We start from the raw sequence: 10,923 nt of genomic DNA, 5'->3' as shown, positions 1-10,923 counted from the left end.
AATCAGACGATGCACTGTTGAATTCTATAGAACTCTTTTTATTTACTTATTATGTATAAACACGCCAGAAGAGGGCACCAGATCTCATTACAAATGGTAGTGAGCCACCATGTGGTGGCTGGGAACTGAACTCAGGACCGCCAGAAGCACTCTTAGGAACAGCGGGCAATACTCCGCCCGCCTCTCACTTCTCGACTAGCCTACAAAAGGAGGAAAAACCACTCTGAGCCCATTTTATAGAGCCAATCATACCCTGACGCTAAAGCAGGTAAAAGCGGTTTGGGGAGGCAACTGCAGCAGAGACCACAGGGAACACTCTGCTTCTGGCTTCCACGGTTGGCTTTCTCGTACAGCCCAGGACCACCTGTCTACAGATGGTACCACCCACAGTGGGCTGGAGTCTGGGACATTAGTCAGCAATCAAGAAAACGTCCCACAGTCGAGTCCACAGGTCAATCAGATGGAGGCGATTCCTCAACGAAAGCTCCCTTTTCACAGGTGTGTCCAGCTGACAACCAAAACAGCCACCACAATGCGGACGTTCTCAATAAAATCAGTGCAAACCCATCTACGAGAACAAACACCCTGACCAATCTGACTTCATCCCAGATAGGCATCAAGACTGGCATAACATATGTAGATCAATTAACGTAAATACGACATATACTTATAGGCAGATGCCACACAACTGGAGAAACTCTGACAAACTTCCAGACTCTTTTCTGATAAATAAGCCATGACAGAAGGAACATAACAAAGGGTGTTTACACAAGTCCATCCCCAACATTATAAACACATACTGGAAACCTCAAAGTTTCTCCTTTTGAACCAGGATCGAAGCAGGTGTGCCCATCCTCGTCACTCCTATTCAATCCGTGTTCAAATCTGGGCTCGAGCAACAGGATCCCAGGGCAGAAGTGGGTTTGGTGGGGCGGCAGAGGACGCTTGTGACTTGTGACAAGGCAGGCCACCTGAGTCTGGAATGAACTCAAGCAAGCATTCTGACTCTCAACAAGGGTGTTGTGATCCTGTCACAAAAATACATGAATAAATGTTTTTTTTTTTTTTTTTTTTGGTTTTTCGAGACAGGGTTTCTCTGTGGCTTTGGAGCCTGTCCTGGAACTAGCTCTTGTAGACCAGGCTGGTCTCGAACTCACAGAGATCCGCCTGCCTCTGCCTCCCGAGTGCTGGGATTAAAGGCATGCGCCACCATCGCCCAGCTTAAATGTGGTTTTTAAAGTAAATAATAAAGGGGTAACTAAGGGAGAGACGCCCATGCGTCCGTACTCGTGAACGGCATAATTCTATACTTAGGAGGCCCTGAAATGTGTGTTTACACTAATTCTACCGTCACACGCCTACATTTTGATAGCTGCCATGATTAAGAAAAAAAAATTTAAATTACATCAAAGAGGCTCTAAAATTCACAAGTCTTCTCATTTTCCCGCTAAACTTGAGAATTCTACTTGCTTTGTTAGCATATGGTTCGATTTCAAAAACTGTATTGAGCCAGGCACAGTGCCACACTGGTGTGGTCCCAGCCAGGCCAGAGGCTGAGCTGGGAGGGTGCTGAGCTCAATGCCAGCCCAGGGAAATGAGTGAGATTTTCTCCATCAAGTGAGCAGACAACAGGACAGACCCAGACTGAAATTTCACGGAAACTCAACATGACAGACATCTCTAGGAGAGGTAATCCATACTAACCCAGACTTGGTAAACTTTCAGTCAAAAGTAATGGAATGTGATGTAATTCTAAACATTAAATGGCCCTGTATTAAGAGTTTAATAACATATATATATATATATATATATATATATATATATATATATCTCATATTGACCAATGTAGTGTTTCTAGAAAAGCAAAGTAACATGGTGAATATAAAAAATCTAAATAAATGAAACAACCTCAGGGACTACGTCCCATGATAAAAGATGAGAAATGCTTCGTGTTTGAGGCATTACACTTCTTGAAGTCTTTTTATTTAGCGATTTTTGGTAAGGAGATATACCATAGAAAGTCATTTCACTGGCGGTGATGTATGTATATACTCTACCCCATTGTTGGAACTGTTTTAACGTTCTTTACAAATGAAGAAAAGTATCAATGCATATCCATATCCTTGGTTGACCGATATTAGTAACTACATGAAATATTGCGGAATGGGTGCTTGCACACGAAGGATTGCTAATTCTCGAACACAGGAACAAAGCTGCTTGTGGAAGGGTTTGCGAGTCATCACGACCAAGACACCTGCACGGTTTCTCCACTCCTCACAGCACATTTATTTCAGTATTCCATGTCGGTCCTTAGCATGAGCATAGTGTTACACAATTTTCATACATATAATCACATCCAAAACAAGCTCTAAGATTGAAATTGTAAACATTCTCATCATATGTAGAAATATTTTGTGTATTAATAGTTTTGCTAACTGATCAAATTTGGAAGATAATATAAATGAGAAAGTCTATTCTAAATTGTGTAGTGAGCCTTGTTTATTAATTACATTTCTACAATGTTAAATAAAGAGACAACCCTGTCCTGTAAGCATGTCAAACTGTACGTAAAACATTACAAAGAAACAAGTCTGTTAACAAAAGTATGTCTTGCAATAAAGAACATTGGATTTGTAAAATCTACTATGATACAAAGATGGAAAGGGTAATAGCATCTTTGTTGACAAAGTAGGAGGTAGCATGGACGCACCACTTCATTGTCTGAGAAATGCGACTGGAGGAAGACAGCTTCCTCACTGCAGGGAATTTCCAGGACTATGTACATAGTTCTTTTAGAAATACTTGTTTAGACAAATCTCCCTCCAACTTTTTAGTATAAAAAAAAAACAAAAACAAAAACCATTCCATGTGATTTAAAAAAAACACTTACACATCCAGACAGATAGTTCTCTGCCCTATCCGGGTGAACAGTCTCAAACTATGAAGTACATGATATTTAATGCCCTAAGTTGAGTAAATTTAGTTAGCAGTTCCTGGTATTATACAAAACACTAAATACATACCAACAAAATATAATATCTTAGTTTTCTATATAAGTGTGGGGAAAAAACAGTCTTGATTCTGGTAACACTGCAGAGAACGTAACTGTCAGTAAGTCTGTCTGTAAATTCATGTGCAACACTTTACAAATGGCTCTCAAATGTAAGATCTTTGAGTAAACTCAGCCAACGAAACTCAGTAACCCTTAAAAACACATTATTCCACCCTATATAAAATATATATATAGGCTACTCACTGTCTCAAGTACTCAGATGCTCTGATGTCCTGTATTCATGTCCCCCACTGTTCCTACTTTAGCATTTATAAATGGATGTGGCTTACAAAAAAAAAAAATTTAAATTTACATCCAATTAAATTTGCTATTGAAAAGGACTCCTGGTTCTATGAAGCTGCTTCTGCCATCAGTAAAGAGAACGAGGCTTCTGTAATGGAGGCAGGCTTTTTAAGTAGTGACGTGACTTCCACCATGCCAGCTCCAGTCCGTGGAATATTAGCGTTTACAATGTGTCGTTGTAAGTGCTTGATCCAGTCTTCCTGAACAGACAATGGTCCCCGAAAGACTAGGCCACAAAACCTACAAAAGAAGAAGCGGATAATGGTAGTTCTTTTCATATAACTAATTCTATTTAAAACTAGTTCACAGAAAGCCCCTAATGCAGGAAACGAATCTCATCGTACACTACACAGAGCACTTGTTTAATAAATCAAGGGTTCTCAACCCGTGGGTCGCAACCCCTTGACGGTCGGATGGCCCTTCCACAGGTGCCGCCTAAGACTGTCCTATGCATCAGATCTTACATTACAGTTTATAACACTACAATTACAATACTGTCGTTGGGAAGTAGCAATGAAAATAATTGTATGGTAGGGGGAGGGTCACCACAACATTTAAGTTCTATTATTAAAGGGTCACAGAATTAGGAAGGTTGAAACCACTGGTTTGAATTAAGTAGACTCAATTTACACCTTTATTAACAGCTTTAGTAAATGTCCTTAATTTTTGTAGTGGTTGTAATATTATCTGAGTTAAAATTAAGTAAATAGGTTTCTTAAAAAGCAATCTAGGTGCACTGATATTTCGTCGGCCTCTAAGCTTGTGCGCCATGTGCCTAAAGGGTACAGGGCCCTGAGCCTGGAGTGCCATGCCTGACCCATGTGGGTGCTGAGAGCCAAGCACGGGTCCTCTGGAAGAGCAGCCAGTGCTCTTGGCTGTTGAGCCACTTCTCCTGCCCCACTAAACTCTTCTCTACCATCTAAATTCATCCACGGGAATTACTCCGAAGTGTCTCTCCAGTGCAGAAGGGCACTGCATCCACACATGCATCCAAACATGCATTCATGAAGGTGCACGGAAGGAGGAAAAGAAAATGTGTTTTCAACAAGCAGGAACTTAAAGACAGTAGAAACAATCCAAACTAAACTGATCAAATATATAAAGCACAACTAATAGACCACTTCTATAAATTACAGGCATCTGGCTGATATACAAACCCAATCTTACATGTTGTTGAAGCAAACCTAAGTATATGATGAAATAAGATTCTACCTCTGCAAAATCCTAATTTATATATATATATATATTGTTCAGTATGCCAAAAAATAAAACTGCCAACTAAAATAGTTACTGTGTCTCAAAGAAAACCTAAAGGGACGAGACAAATACCTGCATCGGAGAATGTAGACCTCGTCAGCACCATGAGGCAATGTCAGCATCTTCTTCTTGCTTCCAGATCTTGACCTGGACTTCTTTTGTTTACAATCTAAGGCTAAACAAAAGAAGAAAAAAACTTAACATTCCCCGTATGTTTAAAGCACACTTATGCAACAGAGAGACTGCGCCACCTACGCCCCATCAGAGAAGTCTGTGCTCCATTCCCCATTTGCAGGGCATGCGCTAACTCATGGGGCCTCGCCCCCACAGCGGCATCTCATCTGCACATGTGCTCTGTGACGCTTTCCAGATACAGCTCTCCACGCGCACAGAATGGAGAAAATGTGGCTGAAGAACCAGAAGCTCAGCAGGTCAATAATAGCAATAATGGGAATCTTTACTTTTGATCACACATAATTTTAAACATCTTTTTTTCCAGGAAAATTACAACTTTTTAATGTTAACCGATTAAATTAGCATTTTATTACTAATCGATTAAATAGATCTAGCAAACTGAGCAATGGAATGTCACAGTGTAACAGAAAGCTCAATGAAAAGTCAGTTTCTGTGAAATTCAAGAGCAAACATAGCTCAGTTTTCATTTTTAAACTCAACTTATACTACATGTACAATCATACAAATGTGAATTTTATTAGAAAATAGCTACAAATCTGTTCTGAGCTCACAGTGGATTCAGTGTTTGTTGCCCACTACAAATCTGTTCTCTGAGCTCGCGCTGGATTCAGTGTTTGGCGCCAACTACAGATCTGTTCTCTGAGCTCACAGCGGATTTAGTGTTTGGCGCCCACTACAAATCTGTTCTCTGAGTTCACGCTGGATTCAGTGTTTGTTGCCCACTACAAATCTGTTCTCTGAGCTCACAGTGGATTCAGTGTTTGGCGCCCACTACAGATCTGTTCTCTGAGCTCACAGTGGATTCAGTGTTTGGCGCCCACTACAAATCTGTTCTCTGAGCTCAGAGTGGATTCAGTGTTTGGCGCCAACTACAGATCTGTTATCTGAGCTCACGGTGGATTCGGTGTTTGGCGCCCACTACAGATCTGTTCTCTGAGCTCACAGTGGATTCAGTGTTTGGCGCCCACTATTCTTTACAGTTCTCATCCCATGTTTTCTCCAGGAGTTTATTTTAAAAATGTGATTTAAGAAAATACTTTTTTTAAGGGTAGGCAAAATTGTAGGCTAGTTTTGACATTTTTCCATTACTTAATCTTTCCCTTTAATTATTTACTTCAAAGGTATGAGTCAATAGAAGAAGAGATTTTCATCAGTTGAACAGATAGGACACAATGCTCTACAGTCTTTGGGCAGAGCTACAATGTTCCTTTGGACAAAGGGATGATGGGAAGTGCGGGTGCTGCTTGGCAATAGCAGGAAGAGAGAGAGTTCATCTCTAGGGGTCCAAGCGTAACAGAAGACAGCACCACTCAGATGGCCTTCGTTCTTCTAAGGAAACAGGGCGGGCTGCTCAACGAGCCTGTGAAGTGGGCTCTTCAAGAGAACAGGTGCTGCCATCACAACACCAGAGACCACAGTTCCTCATGGCAGCCGAAATGCACACGGCAAACTAAAAACTGTAGGAACCTAAATCTCAGTCACAATTTCCAACTTTTTGCCTCTTGTCTACTTTAAAGTAAAATCCAAGACTCATGGTTTTTTTCTATTTATTATTAAAACAAGACACCAGTAAACAAAGAACGATTAGAAAGTCAGGCATTGAAGAATATCTAATTCAAAGCTAAATAACCCAGCTCTAGAAAATTCTTTTAAGATTCTCCTCAGTTATTTGAGATGAGAGTCTGATACTCAGCAGGGACTCAAATGCTCTGGACCAAAAACAAAGCAAAGTCCGGCAATTTAACCGTTGGCATCCAGAGGAGGCCACAAAGCAGTCTGGGCAGCGCTCCGCTCTGATGCCACCTCACCCTCGTCTACACATGCGGTGGCAACCAAGGGCTCTGCACTGGCTTTGGTATTCACCAAAGGTCTTCACCAGACCTAGTAGGAATGAGCCAAACACCGCACACTTCTTTCCCAGAGCTGCTACAGTCATGTGCACTCGGGAAGTAGAATTCGGAGAACTTCTAGCTGTCAGCTGCTCCCTTCACCTATGAGACATGTGACGTCTGCCTCTGTGATGTAGGACACAAGGTTTAGCTTTAGTTACAGTCTTTCAAACTTGCCATACTCTATTCACAAGTCCTTGTAGAAGGCAGATAAATGACTGCAGGACACAAACAGGATGTATTATAATGACCCCTGCAAAACATCCAAGACTGTGAACGGTCAAAGGAAGTCAAGGAATGTGTGGCAAGCTCCCAAACTCAGTTCCTCAGACATGCTGTGACACCCGGAAACTGAACAGCCAGCATCTCTAAGATATTTTACTTAAATGAAGAAGAACAATATTTTCTGAATTTTGATGCTGTATGTACATACTCTCAGAAGGTGTTTTATGAATGACAATATCTAAGGTTGTAAATGAAGCCAAACTTCAGCACTGATATTTGGAGGTGGCATGACATCAGAACACTGGGCGACCATCACTGTGCAGCTGGTAATTTCTGGTAACTAGTTTTCCAAGTCAGGTTACAGATGTTCTTGTGTTAGGAGTCCTTATAAGCTTAAGATTAAGATATTTTAAATCTCACACCCCGGGCAACAAAATCTGAAAGTCTAAAATGTCTTAACATCTTCATTATTTGAAAATTCCTTGGTTCCCAAAAGCATTGTTTAGTAAGTGAAATGAGCACATTGAGCACACAACTGCCCCTGTAATGTAGGCCACACATTTATAAAACTCTGTAAACAGCTGAGTAATAGGAACACGTGCACAAGGACATCCACACAGCACTGCTGCATCAAAGACAACTTACACAGAATGTTCCGTGGAGAGCAAAGGACAGCACCCATGCGTGTCTGTCACAGAACACTGCTGCTGCAGGAGCACAGAAGCAGACCTGGCCACACAGGCCCTCACGTGCCTGCTCAGACTGCAGAAAATGTGCAGGGAACCAGACTCATCCAAAAGACTGCTTAGAAATCTTTTTAACTCAGGTTATCTGAGTATGTGGAAGAAGGACACTTGTTCCTGCAAAATTACTCACAAAGACAGTGAACTGAGCTACAAGGACATATACAAAGGCTCGACAACCTAACTTTTTAGTAAAACAGCTATGTTTTTACTAAATATAGAAAAAACCCAAAAGACCCCAGTGTTATGAAAATACAGTCCAAAGCACAAAACAGATGACAACAAGCACACCATTAGATGACACACAGTCCAGAGACAAGCCCGTTTTCAGAACAATTATTTCATTTTATACACAGAAGAAAAAGAAGTCACTTTTGGTACTGACGTAATTATATAAAATCTTTTGCTTTTTCCATTGTTCTGTTCATTGTATACAGTAATTTTTCCAAGAAAATTTTCTTTTCTTCATTATACAAATGACTCCAGAGGACGAGGATTTATTCGGTGTTACCTGAAGCTTCTGTGGCCAACAAGTACATCGTGGCTAAACTAATGTTCACCACTAACATTTCAATTGCACTCAGTCATCCCTGCCCCATCTGCTCCTTCTCTGACTGACGACTGGTCTGTCTATGTGTCTCAGTGTGCTGTCTGCTGCTGGAACAGAACACCGTAGACCGGGTGAATGGAAACAAGAGAAGTGATTGGCTCACAGTCCTAGAGGCAGGAGTGTGGCATCCACTGTGGCGAGGGCCTTCCTGCTCAACAATAACATGGCAGGCAGATGGGTATGTGCTCAGAAAACCAAGAGAACACTGGGTAAACTCATTCTTACCATTCCTATGCTAACCAGTCCATTTGTAAAGTACAGCATCAGCCCATTCGTGAGGACAGAGACTTGTAGCTTCTGATCATCTCTTAAGCATCTGGTCTTCAATAATAAGACAGACATTCCCATTTCAAAAGACAAGAACAAAGAAGAAACTTGTCCTATGTAACTGTAAAAGCTACTAAGAAAAGCACCAAGGCGGCTCTTGGGCTGCCCTCCCCTACAGCTTTGCGGATCCGGGCAGAGCAATCTTCTGCTCTTAGGTGCTAGTCCTGTGCCTGTACTTGTCCCAGGCTTGTGTCACATGCTGGGGGCTCCCACTGCAGGGTCCTAGAGGACTCTGACTCTCACAGCCCACAGCTACCCTGGTGGGGACTCACTGTTCAGCCCCCATGAAAGGAAGCCATGCTCCTGCTGTTCCTAGGTTCTGGGGCTTGGAGATTTAACATCACCTGGAAACAGCACAGGCTTCCCACTTGTATCTTCTTAAGTGGGTCTGCTAGATCACATAGTCACTTAAGCCAAAGCTGCCACAGTCCCACAAGCCCTCGGTCCTTACCATACTGACTCCCTCACAGCTGAAACTCTTACACATTTAGGCTTCTCTCCTGAACACCTTCCTCACTCTGTCCATCATCAGCCTGACTTGGGCCTCACTTTCGTTACAGTAAGCTGCAGCTCCTGGCAACAGTTGTCCTCTGGCAGCTGACAGCAGCTAAGGCGAACACTCAGCTACCCAATGCTTTGCTGTCAGGAAATGTTACGCCCCAGATAGCCCACTCCTCCATTCCGTGTTCCACACAATTCTGCCCAATTCTTCACAACAATATAACAATGTAACAAGGATGACCTTTACTCTTGTTCCTCATTTTTGTCTGAGCATTAACAGAGTGGCCTTTTCTGTCCACATTTCTACCACTATTCCAATCACAACCACTTAAGGAATCTATAGCTTTCTTCCGATCCCACACCAGAATTACTCAATGTTCTGCACATAGCAGCCCAAGCTTTTTTTGTAGCACACTCACTTAAATCTTCTTGCCTCCACCGATCCTGTAGCTCCAAAGGTGGTGCTTCTAACAGTCCTACTTCTTGACAACAACTTAACTCTCCAAGTAAATACACTCATAATTCTGGAGCCTGGTGAGTGAGGGCCTTTGTGTTGAACTGACTGCATCATGGCACCAGAAGAGTGAGGGGGTGGGGGAGCAGAGGAAACTGGACAAGCCGTTCTTCCTAGAGAAACCAGCCCTTCAGTAGCTAGCCTCCTCCCTGCATTAGTAAGGCCTGCATGAGGGGTCAGCCTTGACGGCCTGCTTAGGCCATTTTAAAGCTTAAAGACCTCTTAAAGCTACACATCTTATAGTTACAATAGTAATTAAATTTCAGCCCAAGTTTTATGGGGGATCTTCAAATGATACAGCCCTGGGTTACGGTGAAGCCTAATGGTCACATTATACAGACACCAAATAGAAGCGGTTAACATGTTCAATGTGGGAAAGCAAAAGCAACTACAGGTTTATTTGGAAAAAAAGGCAGGAATTAAATTGTCGCCCACTGGTAAGCCACCATTCTGGCCGGCACCACTGAAAAGCTGATGGGGACGGCGCTGGTGGCAGCTGAGGTGGGAAGAGGACCCACGTCCCAAGGATATTCAAGTGTGAGTCTGAGAAAAAAACTCAACTCTAAATACTGCCTCTAATCCTCCAAGGCTCATAGACTCAACCATATACAAAATTGTGCACACAAGCATTTTCTCTTTCTCAGTTTCAACAGAAAAAGAACTAGGCTTGGGGTTATTTTTGAAGAAATTAAGGGAAGCAGGGGATCTTTTGCTTTAAAAACGAATCTGTTTTTCACTTAAGCTTTCTGTGTGCATAGATGTGCAGCTGCGTAGGGCTCCACACTTGGGTTTCATTCTGTTACTACAGTCTTGAAATTTTTAATAATTTTCAAACAAAGGCTACTACATATTTATTTTGCATGGGGCCATACAAATGCACTCAGTGTCCTGTCCTGAATACCTAGTTCCATAGTGGTGCTGGGACTATGAGTAATTGACCCCAAATCAAAATAAACAATCAGGGAGGGGTAAATGTACCTGGAAACATTTTACTATCTCACCTGGAAGAGGGGATATGCAAACAATGTGGAAAGGAGCCTTTAATTACACTTGAGTCTATATGGAGAAGAAAAACCAGCACAGTTGTAGATGCCCCTCCCAACTGCTTCAATGCTCAGCTACAGCCAGGCACAGGAGGAAGACCCAGACATGAACACAATAGGACAGCAGATATTACTTCTCTGTGATAACAAGGAAACAAAGTTAAAATTGTCTAAAGTGAGTTGGGTTCCATGCTGTTTTATTCAGCAAAGCAAGTGTTTGTCAAGAAGAGGAGTTACTCCTCTTAAACTCAGACATGCATAAAA

General features: G+C 42.1%; 1 protein-coding gene across 19 annotated transcripts in view; it reads right to left on the bottom strand.

Annotated features, from left to right (window-relative positions):
- Positions 1 to 1,997: 1,997 nt before the first annotated feature.
- Znf644 (zinc finger protein 644) overlaps positions 1,998 to 10,923 on the bottom strand; it is a 71,341-nt gene continuing 62,415 nt past the window's right edge. For all 19 annotated transcript variants that reach the window (XM_057771987.1, XM_057771984.1, XM_057771985.1 and 16 more), the window contains 2 exons: positions 4,685 to 4,787; positions 1,998 to 3,595 (listed from right to left, as the gene is read on the bottom strand). In XM_057771987.1, coding sequence (XP_057627970.1) covers positions 3,403 to 3,595; positions 4,685 to 4,787 — 296 coding nt within the window. In that variant the 3' untranslated portion in view covers positions 1,998 to 3,402. The remainder of the gene's footprint in view (positions 3,596 to 4,684; positions 4,788 to 10,923) is intronic.

The sequence above is a fragment of the Chionomys nivalis genome, chromosome 6 (assembly GCF_950005125.1).
Source record: "Chionomys nivalis chromosome 6, mChiNiv1.1, whole genome shotgun sequence".
Taxonomy (NCBI): Eukaryota; Metazoa; Chordata; class Mammalia; order Rodentia; family Cricetidae; genus Chionomys; species Chionomys nivalis.
Note: the sequence above shows the minus strand (reverse complement) of the source record. Positions and strands in the feature narration are given on the sequence as shown.